Below are 25,431 nucleotides of genomic sequence, written 5' to 3' on the forward strand. Positions count from 1 at the left end.
CTTACCATTTATAACCAAAGAATCAGCCCTTACAGAAGTAGAGAATTATGCACTTACATCAAGTAAACTTGATTCAAGTGTATGTAGCTGGTTAGCAAGGAATTTTTCTTCGCTACACAACTAGTGCAGAAATTTGGCACTTGCACAGAAAGCAGAAAATAGTGACTGCAAGCGCAGAATTCAGCGGTAAGCAGAGCGATGAAATTGGACCCTACCAAATTTTCAGAATGTATTGACAGATTAAGTTTTAAAGATGTTAAATTTGCATCGGGATAAAGAATATCCATTTTGGTTTTTACCCATATACACCGATTAGGGAATAACAGTGCGAGTACCCGGTCTTCACTGCGTGGTAATGACGGGGTTGGTGGCTGGCGCTGTTAACGGTCGAGCCAGGTCCGTTAACAGCGCCAGCCACCAACCAAGGTCATTACCACGCAGTGAAGACTGGGTACGAACACTGTTATTCCCATTAAAAAATACCTTTTTTAGCGAATTAAACGGCTACAATTGTCCAAATTTTGTGACTTTTCTCTCGGCGGTACTTCCAGACATGTTCAGGGGCCATATTTGAGCTTTTGATGGTTCCCATCTCTTTCGTGCGTTAATCACATTACTGATCTTTGAGACCAGTGACTCTTTGAAATAATGATCTGTTCAGCGCCTTCACTGGGGTCTAAGGAGGCAAATGATTGGACGATAGCTGTTCCTTGTGCATTAAAACACTGTTATTCCCATTAAAAAATACCTTTTTTAGCGAATTAAACGTCTACAATTGTCCAACTTTTGTGACTTTTCTCTCGGTGGTACTTCCAGACATGTTCAGGGGCCATATTTGAGCTTTTGATGGTTTCCATCTCTTTCGTGCGTTAATCACATTACTGATCTTTGAGACCAGTGACTCTTTTAAATAATGATCTGTTCAGCCCCTTCACTGGGACCAAAGGAGGCAAATGATTGGACGATAGCTGTTCCTTGTGCATTAAAACGCGCGCATGAGCTCAGCGTCAGTTTATACGCGCGCACATATTACACGCGCGCACTCAAAATTGATACATTTTCAGCGCGCGTACGCGTAAGTGCGCGAAGTTGCAATGAAACTAACAGGGATATAAATAAGCGTGCGATACAGTGCAATGCGCAAGGTTTACACAATGTATGCTGATTTAGTGGCCACTTATTCGCTATTTTCCAAAGCCGGTCTTTATACCACCGTTAACACTCCCACACGTGACCGGGTTTTGACCAATCAGAGACTTGAAACCGTCCAGGGTATTTATTAATGTGTGTTAGCACTGTATACTCGGTTCTTACCCAAGTGCTATGAAAAAAATCACAGGCATATTACTCGGGTGGGATTCGAACCCAAGCCCCTTGCAATTTTAGACCACCGAGATTGCCCGGTGGCAGATGAAGTTGTCTCTTCATGCATTGGTTACAAAACCATTAATTACTTTTGTGAAAGTTCAACAACATTTTGATACTGTACACTAGGTTTTTGTTGGGTTTAAAGCCATTTTTATGCTGTAATTTACATGTATAGTTTCTCCACTTGGCACCTGGCGAAGTTTTACAATTATTAACTGTAGAGGAAAAAATGAGAAAATAAAATAAGCTGTTGCAAACTGCTCACCAATCAAAGGAAAAATGCAAAATACTGTTAATGTGTGTTATGTTGTCAATTAGCTTCAGAGAACAGAATCTATAATGCAACATCAATTATGCTAAATTCTAATTTATTTTTTCAAATTTACAGTTGACATCATATCACCGGTAGTAACATGCCCAGACAACATTGCCTTTGAGGTTCCCTTTGGTGCTAATGGCAGGCAGGTTACCTGGCAACAACCTACTGTCTCTGACAATTCTGGAAACTTCTTTTTCGTGTCAAGTTCCAACAATCCCAATGACTTCTTCTCAGTTGGAAGTAACACAGTTACATACACCTACAGAGATGGTTCCAACAACCAGAATAGCTGCAGTTTTGAAGTATTGATTACTGCTTTAGGTAAGCCTAAATTGTGGAAACTGATGCCTAAACTCCTTTTTTGTTTTGCCCTTCCATCGGCTTAGTCCTTTAGCGCACAGACAGGATCCTGCCAACATTAAAGGCAGTGGACACTATTGGTAATTACTCACAATAATTATTAGCATAAAACCTTTCTTGGTGACGAGTAATGGGGAGAGGTTGATGGTATAAAACATTGTGAGAAATGGCTCCCTCTGAACCGCATAGTTTTCAAGAAAGAAGTAATTTTCCACGAATTTGATTTCGAGACCTCAGATTTAGAACTTGAGGTCTCTAAATCAACCATCTAAACGCACACAACTTCGTGTGACATGGGTGTTTTTTCTTCCATTATTATCTCGCAAGTTTGATGACTGCTTGGGCTCAAATTTTCACAGGTTTGTTATTTTATGCATATGTTGAGATACACCAACTGTGAAGGCTAGTCTTGGACAATTACCAATAGTGTCCACTGCCTTTAATGATAAAGCCCGTTACCTAAGGTGAATACTGCGGGTACCTGGGTACCCATGTGAAACCCTGGAAAAAGACCACTGTAAACAAATACATGCCATGAGCGTTCGTATACAATTATCACACAATTGTGATCCAGTGATTCCTTTATGATTAGAATGCTACAAAAAAACTTACAGAACTTAATACACTCTTAAATTCAGTTTTTACAAACAAAACAAGAAACAAAAATACTTTTTGAAAAAATATGGAAATACTACCTAGTTCAAATACATTTGTTTTGTCAGATCATGCATCACTACTTTTGCGTCCTTCTGAACATTTTGTGTCCTTGGGTAAATCAAGTCTCTCTAAGGGTTTATGTTCTGTCCTTTCTTAGTGACCTCTTTTTCAGTGTAAACTTGTAAGACTGCTCTTTTTGAGGAACTTGTACGCAAAGCACTTTATGGTATTGATACTGTACACTAGATATTTGATGGTTTTTATGCAACATTTTGTTGCGGTAATTTACTGGCACCTGCCCAAGTTTACCCTTGCATAAGGCTTACTTTAGAAACAACATGACAGAATCTATGGTGAATTCCAGCAACAAATAATGCACTAATGTATGATTATTTTGTGTGTTATTGTTTTACCCTTGCTTACTTCAGAGAACAAATGACAGAATCTAAAGTATGACAACAATTTTAGTGAATTCTAATTCATATTTTGTTTCACATTTACAGTTGACAACATACCACCGGTAGTTACATGCCCAGACAACATTAACTTTGAGGTTCCCTTTGGTGTTACTGGCAGGCAGGTTACCTGGCAACAACCCACTGTCTCTGACAATTCTGGAAACTTCTTTTTTGTGTCAAGTTCCAACAATCCCAATGACTTCTTCTCAGTTGGAAGTACCATAGTAACATACACCTACAGAGATAATTCCAACAACCAGAATAGCTGCAGTTTCACAGTATTGATTACAGCTGCAGGTAAGCCTTTATTGTGGTAATCGATTAACTACTGGTTGCATTTCTTCTTTGCCCTTCAATCTGCTCGGTTCTTTAAAGCACAGACATGACCCTGCCAACATTCAAGATCTTGTTCCACTTTTGTATTCCCTCATTAAAGACTGTTTAGTGTACTTGTTCCACTTTTTCATAAAAAAGGCACCATTTAAAAAAATGTAAAAAATCAAATAAAAAATCAAAAAAAAAATAAAACTTGGCCTCAAAACCAAATCTGACTCATCAATTGACTGCACTGTGGGGGAACAAGTTTGTTTTGTTTCCCCACCCCCATTTTTTTTTTTTTAATCAGAAGCACAGTGACATAATACAATTTTATTAGATGACCTGCGTCGTACTTCCCAATCCATGTCCCCCTATGGCCTCTCCATGTTCCCATGTATTGTCTTCCCACCGCCCCCCCCCCCCCACCATTCCTTCTCTCTTTTTTCATCCCCCTTTCCTTACCAAGTCATCCTTGGTTTATTTTCTGTTTTGATGTATTATTTTAATTCCTGTGTATTTTAAAGCTATGTATTTGTGCCATTTAATCTTTTTTTATTATTTGTTGCTGTTTTTAATTTTCTAGGGTTCATGTATGTTCTATTTTTAATAACTGTATTCTAATGTGCAAATCGGGAAAGTGATTTTCATGCGGGCATGATGAATAAAGAATTGAATCGAAATTGAATTGAATTGAAGTCTCAGAATTTGCAACTCGAGACTTCAGTAATCAAGTCTGATTCTTTAACTACAGTTACTCAGTTCTGGCAGGTGCATGCAGGGTTAGCTACACATGAGAATGTGGTTATCATTTCGTAAGCAAGAGTATTGTCAAATTGTTATGCAGACATGATCAGACTGCATAAATTAATATTTTAGCGATTAATTTAGTGAAATAGGCAAGTTTTTAGTGTCACTTTCAAATACTTGTTAGACTTCTCTTTTTATCCTATATAAAGCTCATTCGATATTGATACTGTACACTACATGTAGACGACGGATTTTTAGCATTTTGTGTGTGTTAGTTTACTTGAAAGCATTCTGGATTACTGTAGTGAACAAGTGACAGAATCTATAATGACAAATTCATTTTGTTTTAACTTACAGGCGAACAAAATTTGTTTTGACCCCAAAATAATTCAGGGTAATAGTTAACATGTGTTCACCTCGCACGTCAAAAAATTTGTATATTTGGATTTTTGTAGAATCTACTCCCCAGGGGAGCATTCTCTAAGATTCAAAATAGCATTGAAATTTCATACAAAATGAGTGCATGTCAAAAGCCTTGAAATTCCACAATGTTTTATTATTAAAATGTTGCCAGCTATCTGAGCGTTCATATTGACCCCTTGCACGTGGGTCACACACATGTTGGTGGTCAATAGGTTTCATGTAAATGCAGCGACGTCTAAAATGCCCACTTCTCTGAATAACACACATTGACATTGACCACCAAAATGACGCATCCAAGATTATTCTGATGATACGTCAGGTGAATTGGGTCAATACCTGATCTTAAATACACCAAACAGAACACAGTTCCAAAAAATCAGGTCACCACTCTTAAAAAACAAAGTATTGAGACACTGATCCCGTATGTTAATTTTGTGTGTTTGTTATGGATTTACCCTTGCTTTAGAACTAATGACAGAATCTAAAGCATGACATCAATTATAGTGAATTCTAATTTATATTCTGTTTTAACTTACAGTGGACAACATACCACCGGTAGTAACATGCCCAGACAACATTGCCTTTGAGGTTCCCTTTGGTGCTAATGGCAGGCAGGTTACCTGGCAACTACCCACTGTCACTGACAATTCTGGAAACTTCTTTTTTGTGTCAAGTTCCAACAATCCCAATGACTTCTTCTCAGTTGGAAGTACCATAGTAACATACACCTACAGAGATAATTCCAACAACCAGAATAGCTGCAGTTTCACAGTATTGATTACAGCTGCAGGTAAGCCTAAATTGTGGAAATTTATGCTTATACTACTGGTTGCATTTTTTCTTTGCCCTTATAGGCTTGGTCCTTTATCGCCTGGACAGGACCCGGCCAAATTTTCAGATCTTGTTCCACTCTTCTGTTCCATTTGTATTATCCAACTGATATTGTGGAGATTCTACCACACAAAAACTTGGACAGCTTAAATTATGTCTTTCTGGGTTTTTGTTCTGTCCTTTTTTAGTGTCCCCTTCTTCAGTGTAAACTTGTTCGACTGCTCTTTTACAAGACGCTATTCGCAAAGCTTATTGTGATAACGATACTGTTCACTATGTGCTTGATTGATGAGCTTTAGGCAACTTTTGTTCAGTGTTTTGTGACAGTATTGTTCAAGAAATTTACTATCGGTACCACTGCTTGGCAACTGCCCAACTTTACCATGGCTAACTTTAGAGAACAAATGACAGAATCTAAATTGTAACATTAATTATTGTGAATTTTAATTTATTTTGTTTAAACTTACAGTGGACATCACACCACCGGTAGTAACATGCCCAGACAACATTGCCTTTGAGGTTCCCTTTGGTGCTAATGGCAGGCAGGTTACCTGGCAACTACCCACTGTCACTGACAATTCTGGAAACTTCTTTTTTGTGTCAAGTACCAACAATCCCAATGACTTCTTCTCAGTTGGAAGTAACATAGTAACATACACCTACAGTGATGCTGCTAACAATGTGAACATCTGCAGTTTCACGGTATCGATTACATCTGCTGGTAAGCCTAATATTGTGGTAATTGATGCTACTGGTTGGGTTTATGTTAGAGAACAAATGACAGAATTTGTTGTAATATCACCAATGCTGAATTCCAAGTCAATTTTGTGTAACTCACAGTTGACACCGGTAGTAACATGCCTTGATAATTTTGCCTTCGACATTCCCTTTGTTTCAGCAGGCAAGCAGTGTACCTGGCAACTACCTACCGTCACTGACAACTCAAATGTCTTCTAAAGTAACTAAAAATGTATGATCAAAAGTGATCGCCCTTACCCTCTCCTTGAAATTTGTGTTCCTAAAAGAAAATTGCAAGCTTTAAAGTTTATTGAAAAAGCAGAAATCTTTCAAATGTTTTACTAATTCCTTGCTTCACTGAGCATTGTTCGTAAAACTTGCACCTTTCTTCTTTCTCTTGCCTTTTAAAGTGGATGGTATTCCTCCAGTGATCTCTAACTGTCCAATGCCTATTACTGTGAATGCACCTGCTAATGCTGGCACAGATCTCCCGGTCACTTGGGTTCCACCAACAGTTACAGATAACAGCGGAATAGTTATTCCAATTGTGATATCGCACCAGCCTGGTGATAGGTTCCTTGTGGGTCAAACAACTACAGTTGTATACATTTATGCTGATAATGCTGGACTAACAAGCGAATGCCGAATCGATGTTACTGTTGTGCCATTCGGTAAATATTTCTGTTATACAAATGAGTTAATAGTGTGATATTTGTAAATACCCTTGATAGTGTCCCCACGAAAAAAGGCTTCCTTTTTTTTTTAAGTACATGTAGTTGTTTTTACAAAACCACTTCTTTTCTGACAGAAAATCCTTGTGGAAGAAAATATCGAAAGGAAAGTTCAAAAGCCATAATAACTTAAAAAAATTTATGATAAAAAATTATCACACTCCCATAAAAAATTTGTATTCATATACATGATATAAGAGAATTTGTAAGCTTTGAAGCTAATAAAAACAAACATAGATCTTTCAAAAATTTATATAAATTCCTTGCTTTATTTAGCCTTTTTTCTGAAAACTTGCACCTTTCTTCTTTCTCTTGCCTTTTAAAGTGGATGGTATTCCTCCAGTGATCTCTAACTGTCCAATGCCTATTACTGTGAATGCACCTGCTAATGCTGGCACAGATCTCCCGGTCACTTGGGTTCCACCAACAGTTACAGATAACAGCGGAATAGTTATTCCAATTGTGATATCGCACCAGCCTGGTGATAGGTTCCTTGTGGGTCAAACAACTACAGTTGTATACATATATGCTGATAATGCTGGACTAACAAGCGAATGCCGAATCGATGTTACTGTTGTGCCATTTGGTAAATATTGTGGTTATACAAATCAGTAAATGGTGTGCTATTTGTAAATACCCCTGTAGATGGTGCATCAGTTGAAACATTTGGTACATGTACCTGGGCCCAATTTCATGGCTCTGCTTACCGTAAGCACAGAATCGGCGCTTACGGAAGCAAGGAATTCTGTGCTTATGGCAATCCTATTTCATGGGGCAGCGGCAAATTTTGGCTTCTGCGCGTCAAACTCCACATTACAAGTCATTACTATGCTTCTACGGCTAGCGCAGCTACTCGGTGCTAGCACGTCAAGCAGGGAATCTTGATCGCAAGCGCCGAATTCGGCGGTAAGCAGAGCCATGAAAATGGGCCCTGTTGAGTTACTGGGGTAGGAACCTTCATGTTAATGTCCTCTGTTTGGCGATTTTGCATTCTTGCCCAGTTAACTTTTAATTCTAGGGGGGGGGGGTCAGTGCTCCAATAGTAGTTTGATATTTTTAACTCTTGAATTGAGACTTGGTTAAAAATTAAGTCTCAAAAAATTGCTCTGTTTTTTTGTTTGTTTTGTTTTTAAGTGCACTTTCTTTTCCTTTTTCCTCTTGCTAGGTTTTTAGTGGATCTTTTTCCTTCAGTCTTCTCAGAGTTTCCCTTTTTTATTTGTTTTAACTTTTTTTAATACTGTTGTGAATGCAGCTTTTATTGCCGGCACAGATTTATCATTCAGGCGGGTTAAACACCAGTATAGTTATTCCAATCTTTGTATCAGGTGATGGATTTCTTGTGGGAATGACTACAGTTTTTATGTATTGCTAATCATTCTGGACTCTTTAACAAGTTGCTATTTGATGTTACAGTTTTTCCGTTTGGGATACAGGTTCCTTAAAAATGTATTGACTTGCTTACGATAGCAATGTGGGAGGTACATGTAGGACTACGTACCACATAATGTCGCTTCAGACTTAACTTTTTTTATTCTGTTGTGAAATATTGTGAATACTTTGTACTTTTCTGAAGACAATACATTTGTTGTCATCATCTGAAAATTCTGTGGACCAAATTTTATGGCTGAACTGACTTCTGAAATTCTTGCTAGCACCATTCTCTGCTTACAGGTTTATTGCCAAATTGTTGCACTAGCTGGTTAAAGAAAGAAGGCTGTTAATTAATATGAAACTGCAGACAATCCTTTGTGAACAGTTGAAATATACTGTAAAGCCTTGGTCTTTTTAACCTTAAAAGAATTTTTTTTTTGATTTTTTGACTCCCTGATAAACTATTTGACTTCACACAATAAGCCTTTTTGAGGTATGGCGGGCGTGATATGAGTGTACTCTTTGGTTTGGGTGTGTACACACAAATTTACCCAAACCGTGTAGTGTTGTAGCATTGTGTCCGCCATATCTCAAAAAAGGCTTAAATACTTTTAAACACAACATACAGAAACTCTTTCAACAGTACTGGGTACAGTATAATACACACCCATGCAACTCTACCAACATGACTGGCATGGGTGGCTTGTGTGTAAAGCACTCGCCTCCCACCACTATGGCCCTGGTTTTATTCCCAGCAAATGTGCATTGGTTTCTTTGTCATCATGCCATGGGGTTTTTCTCTGGGCCCTCCAGTTTTCCTCCCTCAGGAAAATTCAAGCACTGTTGATCTCAGGCTGTGCTCTGTGATTATATACAGTTCGATGTGGCTGGCTGCAGAAGGCATTTGCATGCCTGCAGCTTCAGCTTAAATCAGGGCCCAATTTCATAGAGCTGCTTAAGCAGAAAATATTAATTCAAATTTTCTGCTTAGCAGAAATTAGCAGGATACCAGTCAAAAATTGTACATGCGACAGTGGTATTTTGGTTGGTAACCCTGCTCTGGTAAGCATAATTTTGTTGTGCTTAGCTACTTTTTGTGCTTAAGCAGCTCTATGAAATTGGGCCCTGGTGTAGCCGCATCCTTTTAAATTCAGCTTGTCAGCTATGATAAAGGATTATTAGCTTCCCAAATGAATGTTAGAATTTTTGGATGTAATTGTAATAATATAAGCAAGTCTTGGCCTTGTAATTGAAATTTTGTTATGTAAGTGGGATTGAAACCTGGGCCAAATTTCATGTCACAGCTTACCGTAAGCACAGAATCAGCGCTTATGGAAGCAGGAAACTCTGTGCTTACGTCAAGCGTATTTCACGGGTTAGCGGCGTGCATACTCAACGCTACTAGGCATTCTACGCTTACAAGGCTAGGCACAGAAATTTGGCGATTGCACGTAAGCGGGGAATCGTGATCGTAAGCGCAGATTTCGGCAGTTAAGCAGAGCCATGAAATTGGGCCCTGTTTGTGTTTGAGTTAGTATCTTACATTTATGATTTGATTGATTGAAACCCCAATATAACTAATACAGTTATTTGAAACAGCTAAATGCAGAGGAAAATTAAGTTGTCATATGTCGTCTCAGTTAAGGATTAATTTTCCTGCTGATATTTTGCTACATAAGCTTCAACAATGTACATGTCCGAACAGAAAACAGTTCCCAAACATCAAGTCACCACTCTTGAAGAACGAAATATTGAAACACTGACCTCTATAGATGTATGTTAATTTTTATTTTATAGATTTACCCTTGCTTACTTTAGAGAACAAATGACGGAATCTATAGTATGTGAGCAAAAACAGTGAAACCTAATTTATATTTTGTTTTAACTTACAGTGGACAACATACCACCGGTAGTAACATGCCCAGACAACATTGCCTTTGAGGTTCCCTTTGGTGCTACTGGCAGGCTGGTTACCTGGCAACAACCCACTGTCTCTGACAATTCTGGAAACTTCTTTTTTGTGTCAAGTACCAACAATCCCAATGACTTCTTCTCAGTTGGAAGTAACATAGTAACATACACCTACAGGGATGCTGCCAGCAACCAGAATAGCTGCAGTTTCACAGTATTGATTACAGCTGCAGGTAAGCCTGTGTGGTAATTTATTCTGCAACTACTGTTTATTTTTTCTTTGCCCTTCTATTGGCTTGGTCCTTTAGCACAAAGACAGGATCCTGGCAACCTTCGTGTTAAAGCCCGGTACCTTAGGTGAATACTACAGGTGCCTGGGTACCCATGTGAAACCTCACAAAAGGACCACTGTAAACAAATACATTCACTGAGCTTTCGTACCCAAGTATCATACATTTGTGTGCTGTGATTCATGCATGATAAGAATGATACAATGAACCCTTTAGATTATGCATTCTTCAATTCAGTTTCTTCAAACAAAACAGGAAACTTAAGCATCTTTTGAAAAACTTTAAAAACAATTTATTTTGTTAGATTAGATCATGCATAACTGTAGCGAAATAATTAGACAACTTTTTGTTTTTGTGAAGGGGATACTTTTGCTCCCTTCCGAAAGTCTTTTTTAAAGTGTGACCTTTTTCAGTGTGAACTTGTTAGACTGCTCTTTCTGAGGAAGTTGTATGCAAAGCACTTTGCGATATTGATAGTGTACATGTACACTAGATGTTTGATGGGTTTCAAGCAATGTTTGTGCGGTAATTTACTGGGATAGCGTAAAAGAAAATTGTTGCTGCTTGGCAACTGCCCAAGTTTGCCCTGGCTAACTTTAGAGGAAAAAATTACAGAATCTATGGTAAATTCTAATCATGTTTTTATATATATATTTTTTTATACAGTGGACAACATACCACCGGTAGTAACATGCCCTGACAACATTGCCTTTGAGGTTCCCTTTGGTGCTACTGGCAGGCAGGTTACCTGGCAGCTACCCACTGTCACTGACAATTCTGGAAACTTCTTTTTCGTGTCAAGTTCCAACAATCCCAATGACTTCTTCCAAGTTAGAAGCAACATAGTAACATACACCTACAGTGATAATTCCAACAACCAGAATAGCTGCAGCTTCACAATATTGATTACAGCTGCAGGTAAAGCGTTATTAATTGATTGATTGACTGATTTTTATTTCCTAATTGTATCACAACAAATAATCATAAAACATACAAAGAACTAAGGGTGATAAGATACTTTGTTATTCTACCTGGATTATCTGACCATTATGCAGTCATGTGTAACTTGAGTCTGTGCAAGCCCAAAGTCCCAACCGTCACTATAAAGAGCCGACAATGGAAACATGTGAATCCTCCCGAAGTGTTCCGCGACATAGGCACTCATTTAGCAAATCTAGAAGTTGATCATGACTGCTTGGATTCCTATGTCAGCCAATATGAGAGTACAGTCAGTGACATCTTGGATAAATACGCACCTTGGAAAACGAGATCAGTCAAGGTTCGAACTGAAGTCTCCTGGTTCAATGATGATATTCGTACAGCGAGAAAGATCTGTCGTCAACTGGAGCGAAAGTGGCGGAAAAATGGCAAATTGGCAATACAACGACAAGAATATCGCAACCAATGTAAAGTAGTTAGGAATTTGATCAACCAGGCAAAGATCATCCATTATTCATCTCAAGTACAAGAATCCTCAGGAGATCAAAAGAAGCTCTTCAAGATAATTGGTAAGTTGTTGCTCAAACCCAAAACCCCTGTCCTTCCATCCACCTACAATGACCAGGACTTAGCAAATGAGTTCCAGAAATTCTTTGTCACCAAGATTTCAGACATCCGCTCATCATTTTCATCAGTCCCTTACAACGTGCCGCAGACATTGCCACATCTTCAACCAGAGTGTAGACTATCTGTGTTTGAGCCTGCCACTGTTGCTGAGATTCAAAGGGTTATTATGAAATCTCCTTCAAAATCCTGTGAGCTGGATCCAGTATCAACATCCATGATAAAGCAAAACATTGATATATTTGTACCCTACATCACTAAGCTTGTAAACGAATCTCTCAGTTCCGGTTGTTTCCCCGATAGCCTCAAAGTTTCTTACATCAGGCCGCTCATCAAGAAACCAAACCTGGACAAGGAGATATTCAAAAACTACAGACCGGTTGCAAACTTAAAATATCTTGGAAAAGTCATCGAACGAGTAGTGTCATCACGTATTTCTGATCACATTCATACTTTCAACCTGTCCGACGTGTTCCAGTCAGCATACAAGCCTTTCCATGGGACCGAGGCTGCACTAGTCCGTGTGAGCAACGATATTCTCTCTTCTATGGACAATGGTAACCTTACAGCACTAGTCCTGCTAGACTTGAGTGCTGCTTTTGACACTGTTGATCATAACATCCTTCTCTCTCGGCTCCAGAATCACCTTGGCATAGAGGACACAGCCCTAGCATGGTGCAAATCGTATCTCCACAACAGAACTCAGCATGTATGTATTGGCACTGCAATATCCGACCCTGTTGTTTTGAACTACTCTGTGCCATAGGGGTCGGTACTCGGCCCGCAGTGGTTTACGCTGTACACTTTACCGATTCGTGACATCATCCTCAAATTTAATCTGAATTACCATGTGTACGCAGACGACACTCAGCTATACATCACGTTTAAATCTTCTCAAGAAAACGCCAATGCATCTATTGGAAGACTTGAGAAATGCATCCAAGAGATTCGACGTTGGACACAACAAAAATTCCTGAAGTTAAATGATGATAAGACAGAGTTCCTTTTATTTGGGTCACGTCAACAGTTAACTAAGGTTTCAGTGCCATACATCTCCATCGGTGATGCTCGGATAGCTCCCTCGCTGAAAGCTCGGAACTTGGGGGTTATTTTTGATTCATCGATGACACTTCAGCCACACATCAACAACATTGTTCGTTTATCATCATATCACATCAGGAATATAGGTAAGATTCGCAAGTACTTGGACAAAAGTGCCACTGAAAAGGTCATTCACGCATTTGTTACTTCTCGTCTTGACAACGGCAATGCTCTTCTCTACAGCCTTCCTAACAACCAGATTTCCCGACTTCAACGGCTCCAAAATACTGCTGCCCGCATTGTGACACTGTCTAGAAAATCCTGTTCTATCACCCCCATTCTGAAACAACTACACTGGCTCCCTATCTCTCAACGAATCATCTTCAAGCTGATGCTCATTGTCCACAAAGCTCTAAATGGCAAGGCTCCCCACTATATTTCTGAACTGCTTCAAGTTTACACTCCATCAAGGAATCTTCGATCAAGTTCCATGCTTCTCCTCATTGAACCCAAGTCTCGACACTCATGGGGTGACAGGTCTTTTTCTGTAGCCGCACCACGCATCTGGAACTCTCTACCACTTAATCTTCGATCTTGTCTTTGTACCGCAAAATTCAAGTCTCTTCTCAAAAATTATCTTATGTCACAGGTTTTCAATGACTAATTTTGTTGTGTCTGTTTTTCTTTGTGTTGTGTTTTTGTTTTGTTTTGTTTTGGTTTACTGCGCCTTGAACACCCAGCAGGGTGGATATGTGCACATTACAAGTCTTATTATTATTATTATTATTATTATTATTATTTATAAGAGCCTTGGACCCTTATTGTGATAAATGATACTTAAACAACTGGGTTTTTTGTTTGCTCTTCCATCGACTTGGTCCTTTATGGCACGGACAAGATCCTGCCAATATTAATGTTAAATGCCCGAACCCCATGGTGAATACTGCGGTTACCTGGGCACCCATGTGAAACCCTGGAGAGGGACCAATGTAATCAAATACATGTCCTGGGTGTCGTACACCTGCTCTACAATACATGAACGAACAGAGAACAGTTCCCAAACATCAAATCACCACCCTTTAAAAAACAAAATATTGAAACACTGATCCCTATGTATGTTGACTTTGTTTGTGTGTTATAGATTTACCTTTGCTTACTTTAGAGAACAAATGACAGAATCTAAAGTATGACAACAATTATAGTGAATTCTAATTCATATTTTGTTTACATTTACAGTTGACAACATACCACCGGTAGTTACATGCCCAGACAACATTAACTTTGAGGTTCCCTTTGGTGTTACTGGCAGGCAGGTTACCTGGCAACAACCCACTGTCTCTGACAATTCTGGAAACTTCTTTTTTGTGTCAAGTTCCAACAATCCCAATGACTTCTTCCCAGTTGGAAGTACCATAGTTACATACACCTACAGAGATGGTTCCAACAACCAGAATAGCTGCAGTTTCACAGTATTGATTACAGCTGCAGGTAAGCCTAAATTGTGGTAATCGATTCTTAAACAATTGTGGGGTTTTTTCTTGCCCTTCCACCGGCTTGGTCCTTTAGCGCCCGGACAGCATCCTGCCAACATTAATGATAAAGCCTGCTACCTAAGGTGAATACTGTTGGTAACTAGGTACCAATGTGAAACCTTCGAAAAGGACCACTCACTGTAAATAAAACAAACACGGAACGTTTGTAACAAGTATCATACAATAATAATCTTTGGTTCATACTACAATGAATTCTTCAATATAACTCAATCTTCAAATCAGTGTCTTCAAACGAAACAGGAAACTCAAGTTACTTTATAAAACTCACAGAAACTACTTATTTATTTTGTTAGATCATGCATATTAGGAACATGTTGTATTTTTGTGAAGGGGATACTTTTGTTTCCTTCTGAAAATTTCCTGCCCTGGGGTAATTAAATCTTTCTCAAGTTTTTCGTTCTGTCCTTTTTTAAAGTGCGACCTTTTTCAGTGTAAACTTGTTAGACTGCTCTTTTTGAGGAAGTTGTATGCAAAGCACTTTGCGATATTGATAGTGTACATGTACACAAGATGGTTGATGGGTTTTAAGCAATGTTTGTGTGGTAATTTACTAGGACAGCGTTAAAGAAAATAATGCTGCTTGGCACCTGCGCAAGTTTGCCCTGGCTAATTTAGAGAAAAAATGACAGAATCTATGTTGAATACTAATTTCTTTTGGTTTAACTTACAGTGGACAATATACCACCAGTAGTAACATGCCCAGACAACATTGCCTTTGAGGTTCCTTTTGGTGCTACTGGCAGGCAGGTTACCTGGCAGCTACCCACTGTCACTGACAATTCTGGAAACTTCTTTTTTGTGTCAAGTTCCAACAATCCCAATGACTTCTTCCAAGTTAGAAGTAACATTGTTACATACACCTACAGAGATGGTTCCAACAACCAGAATAGCTGCAGTTTCACAGTATTGATTACAGCTGCAGGTAAGCCTAAATTGTGGTAATTGATGCTTTAAATTACAGTTTGTTTTTTCCTTTGCCCGTTCATCAGCTTGGTCCTTTATGGCACAGACAGAACCTAAACAGAATCTATAGTATGAGAGCAATAACAGTGAAACCTAATTTATATTTTGTTTTAACTTACAGTTGACAACATACCACCAGTAGTAACATGCCCAGACAACATTGCCTTTGAGGTTCCCTTTGGGGGTACTGGCAGGCAGGTAACCTGGCAACAACCCACTGTCTCTGACAATTCTGGAAACTTCTTTTTTGTGTCAAGTACCAACAATCCCAATGACTTCTTCTCAGTTGGAAGTAACATAGTAACATACACCTACAGGGATGCTGCCAGCAACCAGAATAGCTGCAGTTTCACAGTATTGATTACAGCTGCAGGTGAGCCTGATTGTGGTACTTTATTCTGCAACTACTGTTTATTTTTTGTTTGCCCTTCCATTGGCTTGGTCCTTTAGCACACAGACAGGATCCTGGCAACATGTTAAAGCCCGGTGCCTAAGGTGAATTATACTGCGCAGGGCTCGAAATTTGGGAAAAAATCCACAAGACTGCAGGGCTTGTTGCTCAGAAGGTTTACTGGACCGGAATATTTTTTTTAACAAGACCAAAGTTTTATAAAGAAAAAAGTTAACCCAATAGAACAGTAGGTCTTTTTTATCCCTTACATTGTAGGAAGCATTTTTAGCTGTGAAACCCAATCAAGAAATTTCCACCTACTTCCCGCCAATCCGATTTGACAGGTCAAATTACCAATGAAACACTGCAAGAGACAACATTTTTTTTATATTTTATTTAACGTGTGCATCTTTCATAAAAAGATTGTCATGAAAAAAAGATCGACTGGAAATACGGACAGCACAGTCAGAAGCTTATCACTGTTGGTAGACATACTGAGCAAGAAGTTTGGAAAAACGACCTTACTTTTAATCCATGCCACACAGGGATGTGTGGTTTTGCAACTAAATGTCCTTAATACAAATTCAACACTCGTTTGTAAGGTATCAGACTTCACACATGGTCAGTGGAATACATACAAATGGTTGTACTAAGGTGTGACGTCGGGTACCAACACATCTCTCCCTTGTATCCCCAAGGATAAAGACAGGTACCTGCTTCTTAGATCCATTGATTCCATTGGATACAATGATATCATTGGATAAACGTGCAGTGACATGAGCTTTCCATAAATGCCCAAACAGTACATTCCTATCATGTTCGCCATAGAATTTGATTGCGTGTCTCTGTGTGAAATGAATGTAGGTCAAAGGTGAATGTGCACGCAGGCTAGAGGCCAGTCTCTGGCATTATTCACAAGCATCAAAGTGTGCGCCAGATGTTCAGGCTGCTTGGCACCTACCAATTTTACCCTGGCTACCTTAAGGAAAAAATGACAGAATCTATGGTGAATTCTAATTCTATTTTTTTTTAACTTACAGTGGACAACATACCACCGGTAGTAACATGCCCAGACAACATTGCCTTTGAGGTTCCCTTTGGTGCTAATGGCAGGCAGGTTACCTGGCAACTACCCACTGTCACTGACAATTCTGGAAACTTCTTTTTTGTGTCAAGTTCCAACAATCCCAATGACTTCTTCCAAGTTAGAAGTAACATTGTTACATACACCTACAGAGATGGTTCCAACAACCAGAATAGCTGCAGTTTTACAGTATTGATTACAGCTGCAGGTAAGCCTTTGTTGTAGTTACAAATGCTTAAACTACCAGGGTTTTTTATTTCTATTTTTTTTGCTCTTCCAATGGCTTGGTCCTTTAGCGCAAATACAGGATCCTGCCAACATTAATGTTAAAGGCCGGTACCCAAGGTGAATACTGCGGGTACCTGGGTAACCATGGGAAACCCTAGAAAAGGACCACTGTAAAACAAAAGATGTCCTGAGCGTTCGTTAATGAGAATCATACAATAATGATCTGTGATTCATATAACAATGGACCGATTAAGATTACTCAATCTTCAAATCAGTTTCTTCAAACAAAACAGGAAACTCAAGTTACTTTTGAAAATCTCACAAATATATGTTTGTACTACATACATAGTTCAAAAACAATTCATTTTGTTAGATCATGCATCACTGTAGTAAAATATTGGGAACATGTTGTGTTTTTGTTCTTCTGAAAATTTCCTGTCCTGGGGTAAATTAAATCTTTCTGAGGTTTTTGTGATCTGTCCGTTTTAAGTGCGACCTTTTTCAGTGTAAACTTGTTATAGACTAATCTTTTTTGAGGAACTTGTATGCAAAGCACTTTGCGAAATTGATAGTGAACACTAGATGTTTGATGGGTTTTAAGCAATGTTTGGGCGGTTATTTACTAGGATAGCGTTCCAGAAAATATTCGCTGCTTGGCACCTGTTAAGTTTGCCCTGGCTAACTTTAGAGACAAAAAGACAATCTATGGTGGATTCTAATTTCTTTTTGTTTAACTTACAGTGGACAACATACCACCAGTAGTATCATGTCCAGACAACATTGCCTTTGAGGTTCCCTTCGGTGGTACTGGCAGGCAGGTTACCTGGCAGCTACCCACTGTCAGTGACAATTCTGGAAACTTCTTTTTTGTGTCAAGTTCCAACAACCCCAATGACTTCTTCTCAGTTGGAAGTAACTTAGTAACATACACCTACAGTGATGATGCTGGCAACAGGAATAGCTGCAGTTTCACAGTATTGATTACAGCTGCAGGTAAGCTTTTGGTAATTGACGCTTAACCCTTTACCCCGCATACCGCCCGGAGGCGCCCTGCGTATTACCACGCATACCGTCTGCATGTGCCCGCACAGTTTGACATGGTGTAATTTGAGTTATTAAAACATGTTATTATATTGCAGCAAACAGCCATAGATAGAGAGTGATCTCAAGATAACAATAGTCTAAAAATAGCACATTGTCCACATAAGAAAAAATGACATAAGGTTCAAAGGTCGAAAGTCATTTCACAATCGAACAATGCATGTATGATTGGGTCCTTTTTCTCTGTGTGGAGCCATACTTTTTCTTAGTGTAGCAGGACCGTGTAGGGGACGTACCACGCACTACGCGCGCATGTACACAGTAATCGCAGTCTCCCGCTTGTTTCACCTCAAACTTTCTGTTGTTTTTACGTTTGGAATACCGCGATTTGTAAGGGTTTTGCAAAAGATTTAGGTTCAGAAGGTATCTGTTGATAATAGAGGCATACATTTACAATTCTAAGGGTATGTTGTGATTTTTTTCAACCACTTTTTGTAGCTTTGTTTTCCTGTTGGACGATAGTAAAGTCGAGAATACGTGTGTGCACAACTTTCCACGTAAACAAACCTCACTTTATACGCAAATAATGTTTTCAAATTTTCTGTGATCTCTCTTATGTCTCCAACCTGAAAGCTTGAACTTGGTGAGTCAAACAAAGGAACTGTGAAAATCATTCAAAAGATAATTTCATCCTCTACAAAATAAACTCAATTTGTAACACAAGAAAATAATCACACCGAAAGTTATCCGACGATTTCTTGATATGGCCGGAACTCGATTGAATTTTCATGGCGCACTGAGGAGAGTGTGATGTTATGTTTAATGTTGCATGCATGCTAAAGGGTTAAAGGAACATGTTGCCTTGGATCGGTCGAGTTGGTCTTTGAAAAGCGTTTGGTATAAAATACATATGGGTAGAAAGATGTTGTAAAAGTAGAATACAATGATCCACACAAACATGCCTCGAAATTGCACAGTTTTCCTTTTACCTCGTCGACTAACATTGTCGGCCATTTATGGGAGTCAAATATGGCTGACCGTCCAAGGCATTGTGTCCCTTTAAACTACTATTTTTTTCTTCTTTGCCTCCCATCGGCTTGTTCCTTTATGAGACAGACAGAACCTTGCCAGTGTTAATGTTGAAGCCCGAAACCCAAAGTGAATACTGCGGGTACATGGGTACCAATGGGAAACCCTGGAAAAGGACCAATGTAATCAAATACATGCATAGCTGCCATGTGTCAACATTATTTGCAAAATAATTTTTTTTTTACAATCTAACCTCAATTAGAACCAGTATAAATGTTTGTCATTACCAAGGACAGGGGAGATAAATTGTCAAAAATCAAGGACCTTTTTGTCAATAGTACATGTGGCCTACTAAAATAAAACACTTACAGGCGAACAAAATTTGTTTTGACCCCAAATAATTCAGGGTAATAGTTAACATGTGTTCACCTCACGCGTCAAAAAATTTGTATATTTGGATTTTTGTAAAATCTACTCCCCAGGGGAGCATTCTCTAAGATTCAAATCAGCATTGCAATTTCATACAAAATGAGTGCATGTCAAAAGCCTTGAAATTCCACAATGTTTTATTATTAAAATGTTGCCAGCTATCTGAGCGTTCATATTGACCCCTTGCACGTGGGTCACACACATGTTGGTGGTCAATAGGTTTCATGTAAATGCAGCGACGTCTAAAATGCCCACTTCTCTGAATAACACACATTGACATTGACCACCAAAATGACGCTTCCAAGACTATTCTGATGATACGTCAGGTGAATTGGGTCAATACCTGATCTTAAATACACCAAACAGAACACAGTTCCAAAAAATCAGGTCACCACTCTTAAAAAACAAAGTATTGAGACACTGATCCCGTATGTTAATTTTGTGTGTTTGTTATGGATTTACCCTTGCTTTAGAACTAATGACAGAATCTAAAGCATGACATCAATTATAGTGAATTCTAATTTATATTCTGTTTTAACTTACAGTGGACAACATACCACCGGTAGTAACATGCCCAGACAACATTGCCTTTGAGGTTCCCTTTGGTGCTAATGGCAGGCAGGTTACCTGGCAACTACCCACTGTCACTGACAATTCTGGAAACTTCTTTTTTGTGTCAAGTTCCAACAATCCCAATGACTTCTTCCAAGTTAGAAGTAACATTGTTACATACACCTACAGAGATGGTTCCAACAACCAGAATAGCTGCAGTTTTACAGTATTGATTACAGCTGCAGGTAAGCCTTTGTTGTAGTTACAAATGCTTAAACTACCAGGGTTTTTTATTTCTATTTTTTTTGCTCTTCCAATGGCTTGGTCCTTTAGCGCAAATACAGGATCCTGCCAACATTAATGTTAAAGGCCGGTACCCAAGGTGAATACTGCGGGTACCTGGGTAACCATGGGAAACCCTAGAAAAGGACCACTGTAAAACAAAAGATGTCCTGAGCGTTCGTTAATGAGAATCATACAATAATGATCTGTGATTCATATAACAATGGACCGATTAAGATTACTCAATCTTCAAATCAGTTTCTTCAAACAAAACAGGAAACTCAAGTTACTTTTGAAAATCTCACAAATATATGTTTGTACTACATACATAGTTCAAAAACAATTCATTTTGTTAGATCATGCATCACTGTAGTAAAATATTGGGAACATGTTGTGTTTTTGTTCTTCTGAAAATTTCCTGTCCTGGGGTAAATTAAATCTTTCTGAGGTTTTTGTGATCTGTCCGTTTTAAGTGCGACCTTTTTCAGTGTAAACTTGTTATAGACTAATCTTTTTTGAGGAACTTGTATGCAAAGCACTTTGCGAAATTGATAGTGAACACTAGATGTTTGATGGGTTTTAAGCAATGTTTGGGCGGTTATTTACTAGGATAGCGTTCCAGAAAATATTCGCTGCTTGGCACCTGTTAAGTTTGCCCTGGCTAACTTTAGAGACAAAAAGACAATCTATGGTGGATTCTAATTTCTTTTTGTTTAACTTACAGTGGACAACATACCACCAGTAGTATCATGTCCAGACAACATTGCCTTTGAGGTTCCCTTCGGTGCTACTGGCAGGCAGGTTACCTGGCAGCTACCCACTGTCAGTGACAATTCTGGAAACTTCTTTTTTGTGTCAAGTTCCAACAACCCCAATGACTTCTTCTCAGTTGGAAGTAACTTAGTAACATACACCTACAGTGATGATGCTGGCAACAGGAATAGCTGCAGTTTCACAGTATTGATTACAGCTGCAGGTAAGCTTTTGGTAATTGACGCTTAACCCTTTACCCCGCATACCGCCCGGAGGCGCCCTGCGTATTACCACGCATACCGTCTGCATGTGCCCGCACAGTTTGACATGGTGTAATTTGAGTTATTAAAACATGTTATTATATTGCAGCAAACAGCCATAGATAGAGAGTGATCTCAAGATAACAATAGTCTAAAAATAGCACATTGTCCACATAAGAAAAAATGACATAAGGTTCAAAGGTCGAAAGTCATTTCACAATCGAACAATGCATGTATGATTGGGTCCTTTTTCTCTGTGTGGAGCCATACTTTTTCTTAGTGTAGCAGGACCGTGTAGGGGACGTACCACGCACTACGCGCGCATGTACACAGTAATCGCAGTCTCCCGCTTGTTTCACCTCAAACTTTCTGTTGTTTTTACGTTTGGAATACCGCGATTTGTAAGGGTTTTGCAAAAGATTTAGGTTCAGAAGGTATCTGTTGATAATAGAGGCATACATTTACAATTCTAAGGGTATGTTGTGATTTTTTTCAATCACTTTTTGTAGCTTTGTTTTCCTGTTGGACGATAGTAAAGTCGAGAATACGTGTGTGCACAACTTTCCACGTAAACAAACCTCACTTTATACGCAAATAATGTTTTCAAATTTTCTGTGATCTCTCTTATGTCTCCAACCTGAAAGCTTGAACTTGGTGAGTCAAACAAAGGAACTGTGAAAATCATTCAAAAGATAATTTCATCCTCTACAAAATAAACTCAATTTGTAACACAAGAAAATAATCACACCGAAAGTTATCCGACGATTTCTTGATATGGCCGGAACTCGATTGAATTTTCATGGCGCACTGAGGAGAGTGTGATGTTATGTTTAATGTTGCATGCATGCTAAAGGGTTAAAGGAACATGTTGCCTTGGATCGGTCGAGTTGGTCTTTGAAAAGCGTTTGGTATAAAATACATATGGGTAGAAAGATGTTGTAAAAGTAGAATACAATGATCCACACAAACATGCCTCGAAATTGCACAGTTTTCCTTTTACCTCGTCGACTAACATTGTCGGCCATTTATGGGAGTCAAATATGGCTGACCGTCCAAGGCATTGTGTCCCTTTAAACTACTATTTTTTTCTTCTTTGCCTCCCATCGGCTTGTTCCTTTATGAGACAGACAGAACCTTGCCAGTGTTAATGTTGAAGCCCGAAACCCAAAGTGAATACTGCGGGTACATGGGTACCAATGGGAAACCCTGGAAAAGGACCAATGTAATCAAATACATGCATAGCTGCCATGTGTCAACATTATTTGCAAAATAATTTTTTTTTTACAATCTAACCTCAATCAGAACCAGTATAAATGTTTGTCATTACCAAGGACAGGGGAGATAAATTGTCAAAAATCAAGGACCTTTTTGTCAATAGTACATGTGGCCTACTAAAATAAAACACTTACAGGCGAACAAAATTTGTTTTGACCCCAAATAATTCAGGGTAATAGTTAACATGTGTTCACCTCACGCGTCAAAAAATTTGTATATTTGGATTTTTGTAAAATCTACTCCCCAGGGGAGCATTCTCTAAGATTCAAATCAGCATTGAAATTTCATACAAAATGAGTGCATGTCAAAAGCCTTGAAATTCCACAATGTTTTATTATTAAAATGTTGCCAGCTATCTGAGCGTTCATATTGACCCCTTGCACGTGGGTCACACACATGTTGGTGGTCAATAGGTTTCATGTAAATGCAGCGACGTCTAAAATGCCCACTTCTCTGAATAACACACATTGACATTGACCACCAAAATGACGCTTCCAAGACTATTCTGATGATACGTCAGGTGAATTGGGTCAATACCTGATCTTAAATACACCAAACAGAACACAGTTCCAAAAAATCAGGTCACCACTCTTAAAAAACAAAGTATTGAGACACTGATCCCGTACATGTATGTTAATTTTGTGTGTTTGTTATGGATTTACCCTTGCTTTAGAACTAATGACAGAATCTAAAGCATGACATCAATTATAGTGAATTCTAATTTATATTCTGTTTTAACTTACAGTGGACAACATACCACCGGTAGTAACATGCCCAGACAACATTGCCTTTGAGGTTCCCTTTGGTGCTAATGGCAGGCAGGTTACCTGGCAACTACCCACTGTCACTGACAATTCTGGAAACTTCTTTTTTGTGTCAAGTTCCAACAATCCCAATGACTTCTTCCAAGTTAGAAGTAACATTGTTACATACACCTACAGAGATGGTTCCAACAACCAGAATAGCTGCAGTTTTACAGTATTGATTACAGCTGCAGGTAAGCCTTTGTTGTAGTTACAAATGCTTAAACTACCAGGGTTTTTTATTTCTATTTTTTTTGCTCTTCCAATGGCTTGGTCCTTTAGCGCAAATACAGGATCCTGCCAACATTAATGTTAAAGGCCGGTACCCAAGGTGAATACTGCGGGTACCTGGGTAACCATGGGAAACCCTAGAAAAGGACCACTGTAAAACAAAAGATGTCCTGAGCGTTCGTTAATGAGAATCATACAATAATGATCTGTGATTCATATAACAATGGACCGATTAAGATTACTCAATCTTCAAATCAGTTTCTTCAAACAAAACAGGAAACTCAAGTTACTTTTGAAAATCTCACAAATACATGTTTGTACTACATACATAGTTCAAAAACAATTCATTTTGTTAGATCATGCATCACTGTAGTAAAATATTGGGAACATGTTGTGTTTTTGTTCTTCTGAAAATTTCCTGTCCTGGGGTAAATTAAATCTTTCTGAGGTTTTTGTGATCTGTCCGTTTTAAGTGCGACCTTTTTCAGTGTAAACTTGTTATACAGTAGACTAATCTTTTTTGAGGAACTTGTATGCAAAGCACTTTGCGAAATTGATAGTGAACACTAGATGTTTGATGGGTTTTAAGCAATGTTTGGGCGGTTATTTACTAGGATAGCGTTCCAGAAAATATTCGCTGCTTGGCACCTGTTAAGTTTGCCCTGGCTAACTTTAGAGACAAAAAGACAATCTATGGTGGGTTCTAATTTCTTTTTGTTTAACTTACAGTGGACAACATACCACCAGTAGTATCATGTCCAGACAACATTGCCTTTGAGGTTCCCTTCGGTGCTACTGGCAGGCAGGTTACCTGGCAGCTACCCACTGTCAGTGACAATTCTGGAAACTTCTTTTTTGTGTCAAGTTCCAACAACCCCAATGACTTCTTCTCAGTTGGAAGTAACTTAGTAACATACACCTACAGTGATGATGCTGGCAACAGGAATAGCTGCAGTTTCACAGTATTGATTACAGCTGCAGGTAAGCTTTTGGTAATTGATGCTTAACCCTTTACCCCGCATACCGCCCGGAGGCGCCCTGCGTATTACCACGCATACCGTCTGCATGTGCCCGCACAGTTTGACATGGTGTAATTTGAGTTATTAAAACATGTTATTATATTGCAGCAAACAGCCGTAGATAGAGAGTGATCTCAAGATAACAATATTCTAAAAATAGCACATTGTCCACATAAGAAAAAATGACATAAGGTTCAAAGGTCGAAAGTCATTTCACAATCGAACAATGCATGTATGATTGGGTCCTTTTTCTCTGTGTGGAGCCATACTTTTTCTTAGTGTAGCAGGACCGTGTAGGGGACGTACCACGCACTACGCGCGCATGTACACAGTAATCGCAGTCTCCCGCTTGTTTCACCTCAAACTTTCTGTTGTTTTTACGTTTGGAATACCGCGATTTGTAAGGGTTTTG

General features: G+C 38.9%; 1 protein-coding gene across 1 annotated transcript in view; it reads left to right on the top strand.

Annotated features, from left to right (window-relative positions):
• LOC139935228 (uncharacterized) overlaps positions 1-25,431 on the top strand; it is a 105,080-nt gene that overhangs the window by 12,199 nt on the left and 67,450 nt on the right. The window contains exons 5-21 of the mRNA XM_071929728.1: positions 1,757-2,008; positions 3,208-3,459; positions 5,189-5,440; positions 5,951-6,202; positions 6,630-6,890; positions 7,276-7,536; positions 10,214-10,465; positions 11,189-11,440; positions 14,363-14,614; positions 15,350-15,601; positions 15,764-16,015; positions 17,074-17,325; positions 18,087-18,338; positions 20,390-20,641; positions 21,403-21,654; positions 23,712-23,963; positions 24,730-24,981. Coding sequence (XP_071785829.1) covers positions 1,757-2,008; positions 3,208-3,459; positions 5,189-5,440; positions 5,951-6,202; positions 6,630-6,890; positions 7,276-7,536; positions 10,214-10,465; positions 11,189-11,440; positions 14,363-14,614; positions 15,350-15,601; positions 15,764-16,015; positions 17,074-17,325; positions 18,087-18,338; positions 20,390-20,641; positions 21,403-21,654; positions 23,712-23,963; positions 24,730-24,981 — 4,302 coding nt within the window. The remainder of the gene's footprint in view (positions 1-1,756; positions 2,009-3,207; positions 3,460-5,188; positions 5,441-5,950; positions 6,203-6,629; positions 6,891-7,275; positions 7,537-10,213; positions 10,466-11,188; positions 11,441-14,362; positions 14,615-15,349; positions 15,602-15,763; positions 16,016-17,073; positions 17,326-18,086; positions 18,339-20,389; positions 20,642-21,402; positions 21,655-23,711; positions 23,964-24,729; positions 24,982-25,431) is intronic.

Source organism: Asterias amurensis, chromosome 3 (genome assembly GCF_032118995.1).
Source record: "Asterias amurensis chromosome 3, ASM3211899v1".
NCBI lineage: Eukaryota > Metazoa > Echinodermata > Asteroidea > Forcipulatida > Asteriidae > Asterias > Asterias amurensis.